At 39.7% G+C, this 22,343-nt stretch overlaps 1 protein-coding gene across 3 annotated transcripts in view; it reads left to right on the top strand.

Moving 5' to 3' along the window:
- KIF5A (kinesin family member 5A) overlaps window positions 1–22,267 on the top strand; it is a 33,075-nt gene extending 10,808 nt beyond the window's left edge. The window contains exons 9-30 of one of the 3 annotated variants that reach the window (XM_031941084.1): window positions 120–224; window positions 392–540; window positions 667–815; window positions 1,234–1,409; window positions 1,541–1,609; window positions 9,961–10,167; window positions 10,491–10,637; window positions 11,311–11,499; window positions 11,878–11,995; window positions 12,488–12,546; window positions 12,688–12,797; window positions 13,141–13,242; window positions 13,457–13,517; window positions 13,798–13,869; window positions 14,031–14,135; window positions 14,660–14,680; window positions 16,099–16,315; window positions 16,715–16,868; window positions 17,226–17,308; window positions 17,753–17,780; window positions 18,611–18,726; window positions 19,950–22,267. In XM_031941084.1, the coding sequence (XP_031796944.1) occupies window positions 120–224; window positions 392–540; window positions 667–815; window positions 1,234–1,409; window positions 1,541–1,609; window positions 9,961–10,167; window positions 10,491–10,637; window positions 11,311–11,499; window positions 11,878–11,995; window positions 12,488–12,546; window positions 12,688–12,797; window positions 13,141–13,242; window positions 13,457–13,517; window positions 13,798–13,869; window positions 14,031–14,135; window positions 14,660–14,680; window positions 16,099–16,315; window positions 16,715–16,868; window positions 17,226–17,308; window positions 17,753–17,780; window positions 18,611–18,689 (2,400 nt within the window). In that variant the 3' untranslated portion in view covers window positions 18,690–18,726; window positions 19,950–22,267. Of the gene's footprint in view, window positions 1–119; window positions 225–391; window positions 541–666; window positions 816–1,233; window positions 1,410–1,540; window positions 1,610–9,960; window positions 10,168–10,490; window positions 10,638–11,310; window positions 11,500–11,877; window positions 11,996–12,487; window positions 12,553–12,687; window positions 12,798–13,140; window positions 13,243–13,456; window positions 13,518–13,797; window positions 13,870–14,030; window positions 14,136–14,659; window positions 14,681–16,098; window positions 16,316–16,714; window positions 16,869–17,225; window positions 17,309–17,752; window positions 17,781–18,610; window positions 18,727–19,949 lie in introns of all 3 variants that reach the window. The other 2 variants (XM_031941083.1, XM_003772283.3) reach the window with 2 other exon arrangements.
- Window positions 22,268–22,343: the final 76 nt, after the last annotated feature.

The following is a 22,343-nucleotide window of genomic DNA, read 5'->3' as shown; positions in this document are numbered from 1 at the left end:
ACTTTTAGTTTATTCTCTATCCTTCCCACCCCTAAAAATCTGAGAAACTCCAGCTGAAAGTGAAAATGCAGCCTTTTTGAAGCTTGGAACCACACATACATCCTTCTCTCCCTGCATAGGTCAGCAAAACAGGCGCAGAGGGAGCTGTGTTGGATGAAGCAAAGAATATCAACAAGTCTTTGTCAGCATTGGGGAATGTTATCTCTGCCCTGGCTGAAGGCACAGTGAGTGTCCCTTCTACCTTTACCTCATCTCATTATATCCTTAATTTCTTCCCCCAAGCGTCTCAATCTTCTCATCCCTTCACCCAATAAGTTTTCTGATCCCAATTCCTACCCTCTTGACCTTCATATCAGGTTTCTTTTTCTCACTCAGTTTCATTTCTCCTCAGAAAAGCTACGTTCCATATCGTGACAGCAAAATGACTAGGATCCTTCAGGACTCTTTGGGAGGGAACTGTAGGACAACCATGTTTATCTGTTGCTCACCATCCAGTTACAATGATGCTGAGACCAAATCTACTCTTATGTTTGGACAGAGGTCTGTGGCAAATTTATGTCTTCTCCCTCAGCAATTTCCTCAGAACTATCCTAGCTCAGCTCATTCTTCCCATCCTGTATCTTCAATCCCCATATCTCCTAATTTTCTTCTTCCTCCTCTTCCCAGGGCAAAGACCATCAAGAACACTGCTTCAGTAAATCTGGAACTGACAGCTGAGCAATGGAAGAAGAAATATGAAAAAGAGAAGGAGAAGACAAAGGCACAAAAAGAGACAATTGCCAAGCTGGAAGCTGAGCTGAGTCGGTGGCGAAATGGTTAGAGCAGAATAGGACCCCTGAGGGAAAGAAACCCCATTAGGTGGGGGTGGTGAGAAAGAAACTTTCATTCAGGGGAGAAGAGGAAAGTACCATGTAATCAGAATAGTCACACCCCTTGTTTGAGAGGGGGACATACAAGGTCAGAGATGCTCTGTTCTTAGAAAGGGAATATTAAAAAGTAACAGGGTGATCCCTAAGTGATGATGAGGGATTTCTTTGTGAAGAAAATGGATCTTTCTTTAGAGGCAAAAAACAGGTAAATTTTTTACAGCAAAAAAGATTTTGTGGCAGGAAGTAAAGGAATCTAACTGGGATGCTTTTCTTTTGGAGGGATGTCTATGTGAATGTCCCTTTCTCTTTATAGAGTAGGTATCTTAGACTCATCTTCAACCTTTTTTCTGTATTGCCTCTTTAGGGGAGAATGTGCCTGAGACTGAGCGTCTGGGTGGGGAAGGAACAACCTCTGGAGGGGAGCTTTGTGAGGAGACCCCTGTGAATGACAACTCATCCATTGTGGTTCGAATAGCGCCTGAGGAAAGACAGAAATATGAAGAGGAGATAAGGCGTCTCTACAAGCAGCTAGATGATAAGGTGACTAGGGAGCATCCTTCATATAATGCCTTTTTCAACTTTTGGTAATTCTAAAGCATATCCCCAACAAAACCTTGAGAGAGAATTACTAAAATTTCATTCTGCCTGTTTCTTTCTCTTATCTCTGACAGGATGATGAGATTAATCAGCAGAGTCAACTGATGGAAAAACTTAAGCAACAAATGTTGGACCAGGAAGAGGTAATTATATTTGCAGCAGTAGGGATGACAACTAGAACTCAGGATTTCCCAGTGGTCAGGAGAAGACAGGGAAACAGGGCAGGGGGTGGGGAGGGGTGGGTTGAATATTTCTTTTCTTAGAGAGCATGAGAAATCTAATTTATTATTAGGAAGGGAGAAAGTACATTTTATGTACAGAAAATAACAATGAGGACTTTTAAAATTATTGGGGCTTCTCTTACATATTGAAAAGTCCAAGTATTGGACTACTGACTTAATACCTCTGAGGTACATTTTTTTTCCTATCTAGCAACAAGCTTTTTTTCTCTTAGGTCTTTTGCTTCTATCAGTAGTCTCAGAATTAGAACTAGACTGAGAATCATCGAACCTTGGGTTGGAAAGGACTTCAGAGATCATCTAGTCAAAAGTATAACTAATAGGAATCCTTTAAAAATATATCTGAATAGTCATCTAACTCTCACTGAGGACTTCCAGTGATACAGTATTCACTAACCCCCAGCATAACATATTCTACTTTTAAAAAATTCAAATAAGATGAATTTAATAGGCATAAGTGGAAAGTCTTTCATTAAGGTTCAAAGAATTGTCAGAATTACAAGATGGAGGAATCTGTTCAGACAACAGTTTTCAATTTATAAAAAAGAGCTGGATATTTTAGTGAACGAAAAACTCAATATTAGTCAACAATGTGATATGACAGTCAAAAAAAGGATCTTGTGGGGTAGCTAGGTGGTGTAGTGAATAGAGTACTGTCCCTGAAATCAAGAGGTCCTGAATTCAAATTTGGCTTCAGACACTTACTAGCTATGTGACCCTAGGCAAATCATTTAATTTTGTTTGCAGAGGTAGGGACAGACAGATAGACAGAGAAAGACAGAGAGAGGCAGAGATACACAGAGAGAGAGAGAGACAAAGAGATACCTTGGGCTCCATTAAGATAATTTAATATGTGGACCACAATTGAAGTTTTGTATTCAATTTCAAATTGAATGCCACATTTTTTGGAAGGATGTTGATAACTTTGATCAGCCAAAAGGATGGTGAAGGATCTTGGGTTCAAACCATATGCAGTTCTTCATCAAGAATTCCCATGATGCCTGTGTGCTATTTTTATATAGATTTTGAAGAAATGGCAAAGTAGGCACATAGGTTAGTAATTATTTGCTTGATCATCTTTTGGGGAGATAATAAGGTTTTTGAGAAGTCTCCTCTCCCATGTATTTAGTTTCTTTTCTTTCAGAGAAGTTGACAAGTCTATGAACACCACCAAAAAGTCCTTGAGACACATCTTTGGATTTTTCCATATAGTGTTTTGAAGACTTAAAAGGAGCTATCCTGGCAGCCATAGGACATTGAGGCTTGTGTCTACAGGGGGAGGCAGAGAGAAGATTGTAGGTTGAATAGTAGAATCAATAGGAGGAGAAAGACTGTTCATTCTACCTTTGAGCAATATAAGGAGCTAGGAAATTTTTCTTTATCAAAATGACATAAGCAACTTCTATTCATTACTCTGAGTTCTGCTTCCTGGAGTCAAGCAAAACAAATCTAATCTCTTTTCACATAACAATCCTTGAAATACTGGAAGACAACTAAGTCTTATTTTCTCAAATTTAATTCTCAAAATTAAGCTCAAAGCTTAACATTTCCCATAAGGTCTTCCATTGCTTTTCATATGGCATGATTTATAGAACATTCATCTATGTGTACTCCAACTTGTCAATTTCTTTTCTAAAATATGAAACCCAGAACTGAATATAGTACTCCAGATGTAGCCTGATGAAGATAGATTATAGTCAGACTATCATCAGTGTCAATCAGGATTCTACTCATCTATTAATGTAGCATAAGATTGAAGCCATAAACCATAAACATTGTTGACCTATAGTGAACCTTCTTTCTCCTAAAATCCCTATTGTTTTGGATTGTTGCTGTTGTTTTCCCCACGTGGAATGCTTTTCTATAATATTCTATCCTGAAATTATACAAATGATTAGTTCATTGATTTAGGTTTAGGACTGAAACAACACGAGACCTTGGAGACTATCTGATAGTTAACAAAAGGAGATTTACTTAACTATACCATGGATATGGTGTTGGTTAACGGATATGCAGTTCTTGCCCCAGTACAAAAATGCCTGTGGTCAGAAGGGTGTATGGACTTACTTGCATTGTAATTGAATAGCTATCAAGTATATAGACACTGACTCCTTGTGGGTCTTTTTATACTCTAAGTTATCAAAAACGTTCAAGATTAACTGCTTGGGCCAACTGAGTCTCAGGGATAGTTTCTCAGACTTCTAGGGGGAAAACTATCCCAACCTTTATGACAGAACTTTTAGTAGATATTGCTCCTGCCACATCCCATCTTTTGGTGGCAAAATCCTCTGAGTCTTCTAGAGCAGAAGTGTCAGAAATATGGCCTACAAGGCATAACAATCTGTAACACTCTCCAGAGTGACCTCAAAGTAAGCAGACAAACAAATAGACAAAAATGTAACTAGGAAATATTTAACAAAATAAATAAAAATACAACAAAGCATAGATAGCATTACATTTTAAAACTAAGGCAATATGCTGCCTGAAGAGATCCTTATGTAAAGTTTAGTGTCCTCAATTTCTATTTGAGTTTGAAATTACTGTTCTAAAGGACCCTCCACCATTTAAATAGCTTTGAGGTCATTACTGGACAACCTAGGCCTTAGGGATTTGAGAAGTCTGGCATAAGTATCAATGGGGAAAGAATTTAATCAAGGTAAAAGAAAAACAAAAACAAAAATACAGGATTGAAAAAAAAAGGCAAACAATGCAATAGTCCCCTGAAGGAGCACAATGCCAAAGTGACTGACTATGAAGGAAGCCAAAGATCAGAAACCCTGGGTTTTTGATTCCATGATTCAAAGGACCAAATTCCAGATCTGTCATGTGATAGGTGATAACTGGAGACAGTTCACAATGGATCTCTTCATGTAAAGAAATGATGCTGAGCAGGAACAGCATCAGAAACATCAGTGCCACTATGCAGATGATTCTACTATATTTACCAATCCTTATCACAGGCCCAAGAGTTCATTACCTTCTTGCATGTAGCTCTGTACCACCTACGACCCCTCAATGTTCTTTGTTCTACCTGCAAGGACATCTTCCTTCCTAAAAAAGTCATGAGGGGGAGGCTCTCCCTCATATAGATTCAGGAACTCAGGATTGTCTGCAATGTCCTAACATAAATTAATTGTATTATTATACAGAAAGGGTTTTACCTTTTCCATGCTATTAGAAAGTAAGATATTTTCCAATAATACCACCATTTGTTTTCATAAGCCTTTTCTGGGAAGGAGTTGTCTAAATCATACCATGAAAAATTAAATCTAATTGAGGGGGACTGAAGTATTTCCCCAGGGTGTACACAGCCTGAGGGGCAGAAACCTTTAGGCCAGAGTGAGGAATCAAGTATGGAATAAAAAAGGCCAGAGAGGATCAATTGGAGCAATGTCAGAAAGTAACTTTTCCTTATTGGATTAATAGGATAGATTCCAGAAACTTCAAAACCAGAGAACCTTCCCCCTTCCTAGAATGGTGCTAACTTGGCAAAAGACATGGCTTATCTGAAGTAGGATGCCAAACATCAGTGGTGGGAAGACAAAGTTATTGTTTAGCAAGAACAAACTTCTTGCCCTAAGATAAAGGAAATGGACTAATTTGCCAGTTGGGGCAAGTCAAAGATTGTGCATGGCATTCTGTTTTGTATGAGGGGCTCCAGCGACAAGTAGTTGCCTCGTTCTTAGGAGGATTATCTGGTCTCTTGTTCAGAACAACACGGCATCACAGCCCCGAGTCCTGATTGGTAATGGGTTCACTTCTTAACCTCTTATCTTTTTCATATTGGCATCAATCTGATTGTGTACTTCAGTAGTGGGCATATATGTCTCCAGTGAATGCTGACATCTCCCACAAACAACTTCATGTAGCTGGCAGTATCAAAAAATTCTTTCAGCTGTCCTGACCCCTAAAGAGAGAGCTTTTGTTTGTCAGATCTTCTGTCCAGCTTCCAGACCATTTAGACAGACACGTGCCCACTGTCCAACAATCAGTACAAGATTCTTATACACTTTTCCCCAAGATTCTTACACACTAGGCTTGATACTCAGCCCACTGAGAGGATTTGTTAGGATCCCTATCCCTCAGAATATTACCTATTATTATTTTAATGGCCCTGATGGTTAATTGTGAATTCTCCCTTTTGTAGAGAGCAGAGCAGTTGGTAAACTAAGCAGAATGAAATTCCTCAGAAGTGAGGGCTTCATGAGTGAAATCATTTGGTTAGCAAAGGAAACAGGGTATTTGGGTGAGACTGGAGATTTTAGTCTCTGGGAGAAATTTTAACACCTTAGAGAACTGAGAGAGCAAGCTCCTGAAGATACAATCTCCATTTAGCAATAGAGCCCTCTTTTCCATTACCCTACTCATCTCCTCAGAGAAACTACCCATCACTTGGATTTGGACAAAAGGTAATTAATGGTAACAGTTGGGGTATCAGTCAAAAAATTGCTTTTCAGAAATGGTATAGCAAGTGCAACTTTGGAGACCTTATAATTCTAGAAACCAAATGGTTTTTTAGCCTATCTCCTTCTAGGTATCTGTCAAAGGCTACAGTATAATCAGTCTGCTCTTTATGAACAGAGACCTCTAAAAACATGGGCCACAAAATATCATAAAGCTCCATGGGGAGACTAGTGGATGGTTCACCCAAAGGTCTTGCTGGTCTGGGCCTGACTTGAAAATCATCCCTACTTGTGGATGACTTGGTAAACGGAAGCTATTAGAATACATAAGGGAAGAAAAGCATTCTCCAAAAGACATAAGCCTCTGGACTTCCTTTTTGGATTGTGGAAAATTAACGATTAGTAGCATGTTCTTGATTATGTGTTCAATCATCTGAAACCTCATCACTGTACTCTCCAAAACTTGACTAAATAGGCTAGACCCTGGATTTTGTTAGGGCTGATTTCTACTCTTTGTCCCTTATATGGACGACCATCTGACCTAGAACATTTGTAACCCCAACCAGTCCAGTCAACTGTATATGATTAATATGGTATCAGTGCCCCAGATGTAAGGACTTTTTCAAGGTCTTTTTCCACTAAATTGCAGCAATTTGAAGGAAGAGTTTGAGTAGCTCTGGGAATAGATGGTAAATATATACTGGATTCCTTCCCAAGGAAGTTGAACTGCTATGGGAATTTATATTTATAAATTTATAGCCATGGGAATAGAGAAAAATACATTTTAAATGTCCAGAACCCTGTTCTATTCATTGTTGGGAGACCAGCAAAGATGGTGGAATAGGAGGAAGCAATAAAATCTAGCTCCAACCTTCCCCATGCTCCACCCAAATAATTACTTCAATAAAGATCTAGAAAGAACTCTGAATTGAATTGTGATTAGGAAACACAAGGAAAAATCACAGTGAGTCATTTTCCATCTCAGGTTAACAGGAGACAAAAATAATCTGTTGATACCGGGATAAATATCTAGACAAAAAGGAACCCCTCAGAACTTTTTAAATAAAGGGACAGAGTTGAGTTCTGCTATTGGATAGAGGAAACAGTGGTCTTGGATCCTGCAGGGATGGGTTTGACATTATACAGGAATCAGGAGCAGGACCTAACTGCTAATTCTGACATTCCACCTTCAGAGGTAGATCACAGTTATAGTGCAGAGTGAGGAGGAGACTTAGACTGGTGGATTAGAGCAAGGAATGTTTTGGGGTTGTATATGAGGCAAAGAACAGGAGCAGAAATGAGCAGTTGGACAGCTTTGACTTCTGAATAAAGGTTTTGATTCATTCCCCAGGCCACTCTGGGGTCTGCATTTGAGTAAAGAGGTCAGACAGCTAAAACCAATTGCTATAAATCTGTAAGACTTTCAGTTAGCTGAAGGGCTGGGGCCAGTAGCAGTCTTCAACCAGGGGCAAGTCTATAGTTGTATCTCTCAGATCCAAACCAGAGAAGAAACCTGTAGTTCAGACCAGGATAGCAGTGATCAGACTTCATCTGAGATTGGACCACTATGGACATATTGAAAATATATAGGTTCCTGACCTGAGACATTTCTTGAAGAACACAGAACTCAGTATTTGGATAAAGCAGCATCAGGACTCTAAAGAATACAAAGAATATAGACCCTTATGTATATAGCTAGGCCACAACAAAATTTCAATTCAGGAATTAAATTTGGAAGAATAAATAAATAATATCACAATAAAGATCTATGATAGAGAGAGATGCCCAAGAAATAAACCTAGAAGAAGAGAATGATTCCAAAATTTGCTTGAATATAGTGAAGCCTCAAAGCATACATTGTTAGCCTGAGCTACCTAACCATTGATGGTAAGAAATGGCCTCAGAAATTGTATGACAACTTTGTTCAGCTCACTGTAGACCAAAAGCTGCCAGGTGCCATTTGATCATTTCATCAACCATTCAGGAAAATTATAAATGGAACTGGTAAAGCAAAATAATTGTGCTTCTTTCATCTTCACAGCATGGTTTGGGCATCTCCAGGGATTTCCATTTTACACTCCCCCACCATAACTGGCATAGAGATTTGTAAGAGAAGATCTATTTGTCTGGTGGTCATAGGGTATAGCAGCCTATGACAGTTGGGCATAGTTCTAGTCTACAAAATTCATTTCTTTTAGAATTTCATCCCCTCCCTTACAGATCCCCATTGGGGAACTTTTTGCAGGACCAGAAAAGCATGATTCCCCATCTTAGCTACCTAAAAAGAGACATCTGCATCTAGAGCTTCTAACTAATTCAATAGACTTTGTGCAAAAGTAAGTCTTCATTAAGCTTCCCAAGTGGATGGAACTCTGCTGCTAAGAATATCTTCAAATTGGCTAGATTGAATTATGATCTCAACTACATTGTGACTTATCAGGTTTTGTTGGTATTTTAAAACTCCTAAAGTTCCTTGTTGAGAAAGCCTACTACACCCTCTGCCCCTTCTGTAGAGATTAGTCCAAAAAGACAGAGGGGGAATAGTAATAGGATAAAGCTTTCTACCTATTTGTGATGGTTCCAGTTCTTATCTTTGAGTTGGCTCTCATTCTCTTGTTATAGCTTTGCTTTTAAAAGAATTTAACACACTTCTTGTTCTTATTCCCTTTAACAATGCTATGATAGTCATAGGGTACCATGTTACTATATTGGGTCATCTTTTTGTTCAAAGTGATTCTTCCTCGCCATAGCTTTCTCTTTTCCCACATTGACAACAAGTTCATGTTGATGCACTCTTACTAACCATTATTGTGGAATAGGCCTGACTCAGGCAAGTCTGATGGTTCAAGGTTGAACAAAAGGAGTTTTGCCTAACCAAAACATAGAAAAGATATCATACTGGCTTAGGTAGATCAAGATCCCTTTGTCTCCATATGGAAACATCTCTAATCAGAAAGGAGTTTTAAGTGGCAGAACAATAGAACATCCATCAAGTCTAAAGAGCATTTATGGGATGCCTATTTAATACCTTATATGCCTAGGAAGGTTCATGCTTTAGTCCCCTGAATTAATCACTTCTCAGGAATTGCTTCCCTACCTTTTAGAGAAAAACTAATCTAGTCAGTGTAGCAAAGCCTTAGGAGAAACTGGCCTCAGTTATGTAGAAAGGCTTTAGTTGCTACTGCTCCTACCATAGAAATGTAGGACTTTATTTTCATCTCATACAATTTCTTCTTATGAGATTTGACTTATTACACATAAAGGCTTTTTTGATTCCTAGTTCTGTCATCCAGTGAGTTTGTTTGCATTTCCTTCCTACCTTATCATCTTTAAAACTTGGCATAATCTATACATTTATCCAAATTATTGGTCAACATGTTGAACAAAACAAAGCTTGGGGTATTACATTACAGACCTTCCCTTCTGATTAATTCATGAATCATGTCTTTAAGTTTATTCAATCAACCATATTCACCAAATTATATTATATATCATTTAGACCACATCATTCCATCCACTAATATTGCTATGCTTTGTAAAATGCCCTTCTAAAGTCTATAATATTTCCTCAGTCTACTAGGTTAATAGCCCTGAAACTTGGACCTCTACCTTGTTAGGTCAAGAAGCCACTAAGGTAACTTAGACTAGAGGATCACTGGTATCTGACTTCCTACTTTCTGAGTTGCTGATGTCCATAAGAGGTGCAATGAGGTCATTCACTTTTACCTACTAATGCAATAACCCTGATATTTAGCCCTTTGCCTTCCGAGGTTGGGAAGCCACAGAACTAGTCACTCACAGTCAATGACCTAACTTCCTATTGTAACGACACCTAACTTCCCATTCTCTTAGCTGTTGGTGTCCACAAGAGGTGATAATGAGAAGGTTCAGCAGGAGCTGAGTCATCTGCAATCAGAGAACGATGCAGCCAAGGATGAAGTGAAGGAGGTGTTGCAAGCACTAGAAGAATTGGCAGTCAACTATGATCAAAAATCACAGGAAGTTGAGGAAAAGAGTCAGCAGAACCAGCTACTGATGGATGAACTATCACAAAAGGTGGTAAGTGACCAAACAGTTATAAGGTCTGTCCACCCCCAAACTAAAGCACTTTTCTTCCCTTTCCAAAGGGATCATTTCACATTTTTGGTTTCATGCTTTTTTCTATGTGGACCAAAGAATCTCTTGGCTACTGATCCTCATTTTCCAAAGCATTGCTTCTATTCCATGATTTTAACTTTCTTATAGTTACCTTCCTTCATCTCTTTCCAATGCTAGTCAGATCATATTTACCTCCTTGAAGATCTCACTATGTAGGGAAGGAGAGGCTCTGTCCTGAGACAGATGTTGGTCATGACTTTGAGGATGGTGGTGACTCTTTTTAGGCTACTATGCTGTCTTTGGAGTCTGAGCTGCAGAGGATACAAGAAGTCAGTGGTCACCAGAGAAAGAGAATTGCTGAAGTCCTTAATGGACTAATGAAGGATCTGAGTGAATTCAGTGTCATTGTGGGCAATGGGGAAATCAAGCTGGTAAGTAGGGATAAGGTCTCTCCTTTTTTAAGTGGGTATAAGGAATGGGGGGGGGGGAATGAAATCCATTTGTTAGCTCCTTTGATTTGCATGCCTTTGGTACTGGGCACTGGAGAAATGTAATTGCTGTCTTTAAGGAAATGCTAGTCTAAAGGGAGACAAAAAGTACATAAATCTGGGAAACAAAAATTATTTAAAAACCAGAGATACAAATGCAAGGCTAATTTTATAGCAACTAAATAATTGCTTGGTAAAAGAATGAAAAATAAAGAAGTGTTCAAGATAGAGTAAAAAGAGAATTTCCTTGTAGAGGTAAGCTTTGAATCGGGTTTTAGCAACAGACAGAGGAAACAGCACATGCATGGAGGTTGGTAGGGATGGATCAAAATTTGTTAGAAATATTAACTCTATAACAAAATGAAGTCTTGTTGAAAGATTAATATGGTAAATAGAGACGTGAAGAGATTGGTAGAGATTCTTGAAGGCTGGATTGAGGAATTTTAATTTTACATCCTAATTAGTAGGTGGCTATTATAAAGTATTTGATCTTGAACAAGAAATCTAGGAAAACCAGAAGAGCTCTGCTGCCATCTGAGAAAATGGCAGACACTACAGCAGAAGGGAAGGAGATGTAACTTAAGGAGAAAGTCTTTTTTTCTTCCTCCATCCATAGCCAGTGGAGATAAGTGGAGCAATTGAAGAGGAATTCACGGTGGCTCGACTCTATATCAGTAAGATCAAGTCAGAAGTCAAGTCTGTGGTTAAGCGGTGCCGGCAGCTGGAGAATCTACAGGTTGAATGTCACCGAAAAATGGAGGTTACTGGGCGAGAGCTCTCTTCTTGTCAGCTGCTCATCTCCCAGGTGAGGGACCAAGAATTGAAGGTCTTTTATAGGGGATAGGAATCTTTCTCTACCATCAGTGTGGCTATTAGAAAAATTCACTACCTCCTACCTCTGGCCTTATGGTAATCTAAGGCCAGAAGAACATTAACAGAGGGAAATAATAGGGATTTAGGGCGAAAAACTGAAAGTTCCTAAGAGAATGCCTTGGCAGGTGGCTTCTAAAGACAGTGTCTTTGGAATACTATATTCCCATAAAAATCCATAGCAAAATGCAAAACACTGAGGCTGTACTAGGAAGGTGGGGAAAATCTTTTGGACTTTCAAAATATGTTCCTGAATCTTTGCTTTTACCTTTATTCTTCTGTTTCTGGTTTACTGCCTCTTTCCCTTCACCAGCATGAGGCCAAAATCCGATCCCTGACTGAGTACATGCAAAGTGTAGAACTGAAGAAGAGGCATCTTGAAGAATCCTATGATTCCTTGAGCGATGAGCTTGCTAAATTACAGGCTCAGGGTAAGACTTTCCTCCTGCTTTCCTCACTTTATCTTGGGACTTAGGGGAATGTGTATGTGTGGGATGTGTATGTACCTGCGATTTCCTCAAGGTAGGAAACTCCTCTAGAGGAAATCTCTTCTCCAATGCAAATCTATCACTGTTTGGTAACTTAGTCTTACAGTTGCTTGAAACACTGAGAGGTTAAGTGAATTGTCCAGTATCAAGCAGCAAATACAATACAAACTTGAATCCAGGTCTTCTACATTTTGAGACTAGTCCTCTATTCATTACATATATTATGTGTTCTCTGCTGTGAAGAGGGATAATTCTCAACAAGTTTCAAAACTACTAGAGGGGCCTAGTTATTCAAGTATGGTCAGAAAATGTAACTTATTTTGGGACCTATTCAGTATCTCCATCTTGACAATAGCTCTTATCTATCATAAAGAAATGAGTTATTTCTTTGGAAGAGGCATGTTTGGTGTTAATCCCTCCCCTACTCCTCCTCAGAAACTGTGAATGAAGTAGCCTTGAAGGACAAGGAACCAGATACCCAGGATGCTGATGAGGTGAAGGTGAGGGAGAGGGGAGGGGGGAAAATTGGAGAAGCTGCCAGGGTTTGGCAGAGTAAAGGGTTGCTCTGGACTTCACAGGATGTGTGTGGGACATCCTCTGTTCTTAAATGGGGGGATGGGGTGTATTGTTTGCAGAAGGCACTGGAACTGCAGATGGAGAACCATCGTGAGGCCCATCACCGGCAGCTGGCCCGGCTTCGGGATGAGATCAACGAGAAGCAGAAAATCATTGATGAACTTAAGGAGTAAGGGGACCTAACCAGCCAATCCTATATAAGCCCTCTGGTCATCTTATCTTCCTTTATGGCTTCCAAAGATTATTCTGAAGCCCTGGAATAAGTTCTTTAATTGTTATCTCATTCATTCAACAAATATTTTATATGTAAGCAACTATGCAGGTGTTATGGAGGAAATCAAGACCATATTTGAAACAATTTTCAATTTGTACCTAGATACAATTCTAGTTAAGCTCAGATAGCTAAAGGTAGATGGATCCATTCTGAACTGCTTCTTTTTGAAGCATGGTAGGGGAAAAAAGATAAAAATATTTTTCTTTCTTTTTTACTGACATATCTTCAATCTTTATAGCCTAAATCAGAAGCTACAGCTGGAGCTAGAAAAACTACAGGCTGACTATGAGAAACTCAAGAATGAGGAGCATGAGAAGAGCAGTAAACTACAGGAGCTGACGTGAGTATACTTGCCAACTTCTAGATGTATGAAGACATCAACTGGCATCTATGCCTTCATTTATTAATGTGCCCATACACAAGACATACTTGCCCACATATGTGTGTAAAGGCAGAATAATTTGATGGGGAGAAAAAAGGAGGGGGAAATGGACTGATGTCATAAAAAATTCTATTTTTTCCCCAAATATCTCATTATATTGATCTGGCTGAAGATTTCTCTATGAGCGACAGGAGCAGTCCAAGCAGGACCTCAAAGGGCTGGAGGAGACTGTTGTGAGTAATTTTGTACAGGGCATTGGGAAATGAAAATAATTTGATTATTTAATGTTTATTATACCTTCACTTCTCTGAGGGAGAGCTCTCTGGGCTCCTGAAACTAATTCTCCTGTCCTTTTTTCTATTTTTTCTTTCCTGTCCTTTTTTCAAACTCTAATGTTAAATGGATGTCTCTCATCAGAAGACATCAGTTAAAGATCAGAATCTTACTTTGGTCCATAGAAGTGATGCATCCTGATTTTTTTCAAGCTCTCTTAGACTTTTTTCTCTTTTACAGGCCCGGGAACTCCAGACCCTCCACAACCTTCGCAAGCTGTTCGTTCAAGACGTCACGACTCGAGTCAAGAAAGTGAGTACCACTTCCAGTGGTCCTATTCCTGATTTCTCTCTCCTTTCCCTTATATTATCCAGACTCCATGATGTCAAGTAGCACTGACTCAGCCTGGACAAACTTCTAATTAATGCTTTGTCTCCTGCTCTGACCTGATACTATATTTCTTTCTACTCAAGAGTGCAGAAATGGAACCCGAAGACAGTGGGGGGATTCACTCCCAGAAACAGAAGATTTCCTTTCTTGAGAACAACCTGGAACAGCTTACAAAGGTTCACAAACAGGTAAGGTTGAAGGAAGGAATGATAGGGTTTCCTGATGACAGTTTTTTCTGGCTACTTGGGGATACTCATTGGGATGAAGAAATTCCTAGCTTGAATGTGTGATTTTTTTTCTCCTCCTGTTCCTAAAAATACTATCTTTATATTTGGCTTTATTTTTTTCTTTCTTCCTCTCATGACTATTGTTTATCTTTCGAAGCACTTCAACCCTCTTCCTTCTAAGTATAGAAATCCCCATCTTGGGAAGAGGAGTTGAGAGTGACCTGGAACAAAGAGAAATGGGTTGGAACTGCAGCAAGAATTTCTATTGAACTTTTGGAAGAACGTCCTAACAGATGGGAGATAAACAGGGAAACAAAGAAAGCTGCTTATCCTCTAGGGGCCTAGGCTTGAAGGAGGGAGTCTGGGAATGGATGATTTGACTCCGAAATGGCTCAACTAGCCTGAGGCAGAGGGGCTAGTCCATGACTCTGTATGTTAAGTTGCTGCCTTTCTGTCCCCCCCTCCTCTCTGCTGCGGCTTCTTAGCTGGAAGACTGGGTGTCTAAGGTATGGGGGAGGGGAGGGAGAGAAAAAGGGATTGGCCCGGAGGAATCAGGACAGGAAATGTTTGGTGTATTCAAAACCGGGATACTCTCCTCTTCCAAGATATTTCAGTCTTACTGGCAGGCTTCAGCACTTGACTAATGGACATTTTTACCATTCCAAGCAATGTCCCCTTGAAGGCAGATTTCATTCCAAACCCCAGGCCAGTAGGCTGTTGTTATAGCCTAATGTTCATATATTCATTTACTTTGCACCAGCACCAGCAAAAGGCTTCATTATATTTTCTCCCTCCAGTCTCTAGAGACATAACATTTCCTGGAAGAGGATGTTCACTTCTCTTGCAGTTGTCATTTAATTCCTTCCCCATCCCTCTCTTGCTTAGGTCAATATGAGGGTGTATCCCAATTCAAAAAAGAAAATCTATCTGAAATGAGGTAGATTTCTATTTCACCATGAACAAGATATTTCCTATAGGAAGAGGATTGGAGAGGAACTGTCAATTTTCCTGGCAATGCTACAGCCCTGTTACAAAATGTGCCCAAACTGTCGAATCACTGAGACAATGTTGCTTGTAATCTGCACTTAATAGGAAGTCAAAACCACACAGAAATCTTTCCCGTTTCAATCCCCTTTCTCCATTCCTGCCTTCCAATTCTGCTGTTATTTTTATTCTCCTGAAGTCCCCCAATCCTGTTCTTTTGTCTCCCTGTACATTTCAGTTCTTATGTGGAATGTAGTGAAAAATTTAGGGGTGTCACTTAAATCTGCCAGGGATGATTTTGTTTATTCTAACCAATCCCTAGTTTTATCTACAAGAGGGAAACTCCAAGAGATCCTCTGATATGGGGACAAGGTGCACAAGGCTGTTAGAATTCAAACATTTTCTTTCCTCCCTGTGGGGCTGTTTGTGTGAGTGTGTGGATGGAATGGGGTAGGATTGAGATGGGGTGCTCATGGCTTCTGCTCTGCTTGCATCTGACTCTTCTTACCATTTTACAGCTCGCCTCTTCCCCTCATCACCCCCTCCCCCACCAGCTTCTGTGTTTTGCTGCCTCATCCTCAGCATGCCCACACTTTATTTCTGCTTGTGGGTATTTTACCTGTGATCCTCAACCCCATTCCTTATTATAGCTGTGAGACTGGAGAGACAAGAGCTTGAGGGGAAGAAATAAGACAGTGTCACTAATGGGAATGTGAGGCAATGGATGTGGCTATTTAGTATCAGAACTGGCTATTATTCCTGATCTTCAGCTGACAGCAGTGTGTGAGAAAGGAACTAGGGTCTAGATTGGTTGAAATCATATATTATTATTTATTCTCCATTTTTGACTCCCTTTTTTCCCCTGTCTTTTAATCTATTTCTCTATGTCTCTCCCGGTTTCTTTTTTGCCTCTTTTCCTTCTCCCTTGTCCACATCGAAGCTGGTTCGTGACAATGCAGATCTGCGCTGTGAGCTTCCTAAGCTGGAGAAACGACTTAGGGCTACGGCTGAGAGAGTTAAGGCCCTGGAGGGCGCACTAAAGGAAGCAAAAGAAGGTGCTATGAAAGACAAGCGCAGATACCAGCAAGAGGTAGACAGAATCAAGGAAGCTGTGCGCTACAAGAATGCTGGCAAGCGAAACCACTCTGCTCAGATTGGTGAGTAGTGGGGAAAAGGTAGAATTAGGGAGAGGGATAGGCCTGGGCTGGAAAATCCCTACAGGGTTCAAAGCAGCCTTCCCAAGAGGAAAGGACTTTCCTCTTGAAGAGCCCTGGTTCTTCAGAAACTAAGAGTTTTCCTGTTGCTGTGTGGCCTTTCTCTTTGAGGCCAGATAAATCCCCAGAATGTCAGGCTGTTAGTCACGTTTCATAGTGGGAGGATGTTGCTATTTTTTCTCAATGGCACAAATATCAAGAAAAAAAACAAAACACATAATGGATTTCTTTAAAAACCATTCAAGCCAATTTAGGAAACAGAATAATTTCAAGGGATAAAAAGTAAGAGTTAAGAGGCAACATCTTCAGTATTTGGGTCTTTGGTCTTTTCTTTTACCACAGCCAAACCAGTCCGGCCTGGCCATTATCCAGTGTCTTCACCCACCAATCCCTATGGCACCAGGAGCCCTGAATGCATCAGTTATACAAACAATCTCTTCCAGAACTATCAGAATTTGTATCTGCAGGCTGCACCTACTGCTACTTCAGATATGTAGTGAGTAACCACAATGGGGTGGGGTCACTGTTGAATGTTCAGGAGGCCTTAGTCCCTGTAAAACAATGATCAGGCAGAATTTCCAAGATTCATTTTACTTTGGGTAATTTGTTTTTGACCTTGTCTCTTGTTCTTTTCTCTACCTAACCTTCCAACAATCCCAGTAATAAATAAATTAGAAATAGGCACTGAACCTACAAGCTAAACATTCATTATTCTTTAATTCCTGCTTTGGGAAGCCCCTATCACTTTAATATTAGGATATGATTTTATTTCTGGAGATGGGGAAGATAATGGTCTTGAAAAGCTTGGAGAAGTGCTCAGATGGTATTTGTTTTTTTCTATCTTTCCATCTAGCTTTGGTAACTCCTTTGCCAGTGGTGGAACCTCCTCTTCCAGTGGTAATCTGGCTTCTTACCAGAAGCTAAATATGGATAATGGTAAGAAGGAGTGGGCATTTATTGTTCAAAATACCTAAGAATCAAGGATTTCACATTTATGGGGAGGCATTTAGGGGAACCAAAAAGAATAAGTGACCTTGGGGTCCCTATCTCTCCAATAATACTGCAGCTCTCTTGTTATTTCTGGGTATGGTATTCTCTCCTTTTGATTCTTCCTTTACTATTCATCTTAACCCTTCTTCCGTTAGTGAGAGAACTGAACAGCCTCTTCCTTAGACTCAACCCCATCCTACTCCTACTCCCAAGGAAATGTAGTGAAGGAGCCTATATAATGATAATAGAAGGAAGGTAGCAGTATCTTAACATCCCCAAGGGCTTCTGAAGGGACACAGGAGAAACTTAGAAAATTGTTACTTCATTCCCTACCTCCTTGTTTATTTATTTTCTTTTGTCTTCTTTACTCACAATGATTGATTTCTCCAGGAAATGCTACAGACATCAATGACAACAGGTGAGATTTCCCTATATTAGGGTATCTCTTTGGTGGGTGGGTGGCATGAATCAGAAGTGTGCTGGAGCTATCCCAGGCTAAGGTAATTCTTAAATTTTTGGTGTGAGCATCTTACCTCAGAAAATTGGGAAATTTTTATATTGATTTATTGTATCAAATGCTTGACTTATTGATTGTTGATTGCCAAAATTTAAGAAAGAAATGGAGAAAATATTAATTTTCCTAGAGACCCTGTCGTCAAACATACCCCTGAGGAGGTTCTTAAATTTCCTTTCCTTTCTCATGAATATTCCCTGGATTATGGTATATAAAAGGTAGAAGGGGGGATATTATTAGGTAGGACTAAGACCATTCTTCAAACTACTCTGGTTAATAACATTATCTCAATCCTCCCCCCACTTTAATTTAGAACTACTCTTTTGATCAATCCATTACTCCATATAGAATTCTTTCAGTACTTAAACCAGAATTGAACTTATTTCAATAATGTGGTGTGTGATAAAATTTTCACTTTGTCTCTACTGTAAAATGCAATTTTGGGCATGTCTTCTATGGGGAGTCAAAGTCAAAACTGGATTTGAATTGTGGTTTTGTTATTTATTACTCATATAATTTAATCTCTCAGGTCCTCAATTTCCTCAATTATAAAAGGTGGCTACTAGAATAATTTTTAAAGTTTCTTCCAATTCTAAATTTATGATCTTCTGACCAGTCCTTGTCTTTCCTTACTTCAATACAAATGTGTGGCAAAAGTAAATGAGACTGTTAGAAAATTCTTCATAATTGCAAAGTACTGGTGGATGGTATTATTTAGTTATTCTCTTCTTTAGGAGTGACCTGCCCTGTGGCTGCGAAGCTGATGAACAGGCTAAGCTTTTCCCCCTTCATCAAGAGACAGCAGCCAGCTAATCCTCCCCTATGAACTGATACATACCTGCACTTTGAGGTAACTTTAGGTGACTAACAGATTAGCTTCAGTTTGTTTCCCTATACTTCTTCAACATGTCTCTTCCAGCTCCACATTATTTACTTTGCATAGGTAAATTTCTGCCTTCCTCTTTCAAATGTAACATATGCTACCTTGCCTTGCCATTCATTCCCTTAACCTACACTTATGTCAGTCAGGTGGAGACTGCCTTAGCCACAGTGCCACTAGGGGTCACTGGTACATACCAAAGAGTGAATACTGGAAGCTGGGCAGGAAAGTTATACAGAGAAATTTTTAAAAGACAGAAATAGATTTAAGAGTTCAAAGAATGGAAAAGGCTTTGAGAGATGATATCAATCCTACACTTAAATTATTTTAGATAGACAATATATGCTAAACTAAGATATCTTCAGGAAAAAAAGCCTCCCCCACAGCTTGCTTTCCAACTTTCTCATTTTTTGTTCCCTACCAATGAATGTCCTATAGGAAACTCCCTCTTCTGTCTTTCCCTCCAGCTTTGGTTGAGGGCCTTTCTTTTAACTTTGTGATGGGGAGTGGAGGTAGAAGTGGGACAACAGGAAATTCCATTTCACCTTTTTTGAGGTTGTCCTTTCTGATTCATGGCCTTATCCTTATTTATTTTCTATATAACTCTCTAAGTCTCTAAGCTCTAAATTTTTTTCTTTTCACCTATATTTTTCTCCAAGGCCTCCTTCAGATTTAGAATTTAACAAAAGGCTTTTCTCAGGCTCATTATTTTAGATCCCTGGGGACTATTAACAGAGAAAACATTGGTAGTCTCTCAATTGAATTCAATAAACATTTTGCATGCCAATATACCTATGGTAACTGTGCTAGGTGCTAGAGATAAAAAGACCAAAGTAAAATACTTCTATCAAGAAAACTTACATTCTTGCTTTAGCCAGAGTGGCAATCCAGGTCAAGTACTCTCAGAAAGAGATCAACCAGAAATATACCCCGGTTGGGCAAACCCAATTTTATCTAAAATACCAGAAACACAAGGTAAAAATCATGAACTAAAAAAATACTGGGCGATTTAGGGGTGAAGAGAAGTAGGGAGCAATGAGGGAAGAAGAAGCTGAGGATTGCTGAGATTTATATTTTGGTATCATGCCAAAAATCTGTGAAATTAATGTACCAATTCCTTTTTGAATCAAAAAACTTAAGTGCTTTTTCTGTTTTGGGCTCCAGAGTGATCCTGCTTTCTTTTTCTTCCCCAGTTTCTAAGAGGGATTGAGGCCTCTCCTCTCAGCATGCTGCAAACCTGTGGTCTCTCTGATTACTAACCCCTTTCCCCAATCCTTGTTGTTCAATTGTATCATGTCATCGATGTCTTTCTCTTGTTCTCTGTATATCTCTGTGTACTGTATATCAAAACTGCTGCTATGTCTTTTTTTCCCACTGTCTTACTCTTGAAAGTATCTAATGATGTATCTAGCAACTTTTTATGCATAGTTTACCCCACTCGTTTGGGGTAGTAAGGAGGAAGGTGAAGATTTCTTCTCTCTCATGTATTTGTCTTTCACATTGAGTGGTATTAATCACTAAGTCAGGGTCACTGGTAAAGGGGTCAAATGGTAAAGAAGGAACAAAGGAAGCTAAAGATCCATGGCCTTGCTTATTTAAAAACAAAAACAAAGCCTTAAGTTGAAGAATGTTTTGGCTTTATAACAAATTACAGAAAAACACTCTTTCACCCCCACAGATTTATTGAGCAGGGGTGGCTAGAATTCCTATCTTCTAAGGATTCCAGATATTTACCTCTGTCCTCCAAGATTTAGCTTTTCTTCTTATTGTCCTCTGGATACTAAAACCATAAGTGGCTGAAATCATTCTTCTCCTTTATTTCTGCCTTTTGACATGCCACCTCATAGTTTCTGCTTAGAATTCCCAGGGCTGCACTGTAGTGATAGAGAAGCTGGGAACTTAATTCTTTTGACCTTTCTCCAGAGAACCTGGCAAATAACTGTTTGTTCTTTTTTAAAAACTATAGTGGATAGCAAATAGGCAAATGGCAATTGATGTTGTTTGTCTTGAATTTCTCCCAGCATAATGGAGTAAACAGGCAGGGAAATTTCTTACAGCTATTTGCAACACTGATCTCAAGGTGTAGAGGAGGTGAGCTGGACCCTTTTCTCTTTGTTCCATATTATGCTGCTTTATCCTCTCATCTCTCCTTCCCTGCCCCAGCCTTGGTTTGAGGTTTTCTAGTTGTCAGAAAAATGACTCTCTAGATTTATTCCTGCCAAGCTGGAGGCAACAATCTCCAAATTTCTATCTTCTGTTTCTTCAGCAAAAATCCTTTTCAAAGCGTGCACTTTAAGGAAGAAGGGAGGGGAAATTTTTTTTTTTAAGGAAGTAGAGTTTCAAGACAATATCTAGAAGCTCCAACTATACTCTCCTTTAGCCCAAAAAAGCAACAGCCACTGGGTAGAAGAAATGGTTAGAATTTTGGTTTGGTTTTGATCTAAGTCTTTCTTCTATCCAACTCTGCCTATGTTCAAGTGGTTTTGTGGATAAGTGCAAGACTGGAGAACTTAGACCACAGACTAGAAAGAAAACCAGATTTCTCCTTTTCTCTTAAGGGACACCAGAATAATTTAGAAACTTGTAAATGCAAATCTTATCTGTGAGGCTATTTTACTGCCTAACATCTATTCTTTCAACTTTTAAGGGAGGCTTGGGGAGGAATCCAAGGAAGAAAACGGATATATCTGCCCTATAGACAGGATAGAAATGTCTTCCTAAAACTATCTTAAGGCATAAATCCAGGATAGAAAGAATTAACATTTCTCAAACAACCTAGAACTAATCTTTCTCAAGGAAAAAAACCAAACACATTCTCACCTCTATCAGTTACTCCGTAGAACTAAATATCCCCCCACCCCCAGAAATTCCTATCTTTGAAGCAAAACAAAACAAAAAACTGGAGTGGGGAAGAGACCATCCATATCCAACCCTTGTAAGATTATAGAATTTACCAGACTCTAATGAGAGCTAAGACCGGATAAACCAGTCTACAAGTACCTGAGAGGTGATATTGAAAGAAATCACACACTGATAAAGAAATGAGGGTCAAGTCCCAGATCAAATGGAAAACAACTTTACTAAAGGGATTTCATGCCAATTTTCACTACCAGGGGACCCGAGTCCAGTATGTCTTATGTAATAGTGCCATTTAATTATTCTTTTAAGGAGCAGATGAGCTGGGAAGGCACGGTGTGGGGGGGGAGGCAGGTGTGCAAAAGGGTTAGTGGGAGAAGGGCCGGGAACGTATCCCTCACACGCTGTACACACGCACGCAACAGGGAAAAAAATCCTTCCATGAAGGCCTCCTCCTCCTCCTCCTCCTCCTCCTCCTCCTCCTCCGAGTCGTCTGCCCCTCCCTCTCCTAGAGCCCGGGTCACCGCATCTGGCTGGCCCACGCACATCAGCCAAACGTTGCATGTCGGAGCGGAAGAAAACACAACACAAACCCCAGTGTCTGTTAAAGTGCGAGCGGATATCTTTAAAAATAAAAACGGAAACGTTCACCTTTCTCCTGCCTGCGTGTTTTCAGGGGGGAAGTGGGGAAGGGGCTGGATGGGAAGCAGGGAGGGACGGGAGGGGGCTCT

The sequence above is a fragment of the Sarcophilus harrisii genome, chromosome 5 (genome assembly GCF_902635505.1).
Source record: "Sarcophilus harrisii chromosome 5, mSarHar1.11, whole genome shotgun sequence".
In the NCBI taxonomy this organism is placed as follows: domain Eukaryota; kingdom Metazoa; phylum Chordata; class Mammalia; order Dasyuromorphia; family Dasyuridae; genus Sarcophilus; species Sarcophilus harrisii.
Note: the sequence above shows the minus strand (reverse complement) of the source record. Positions and strands in the feature narration are given on the sequence as shown.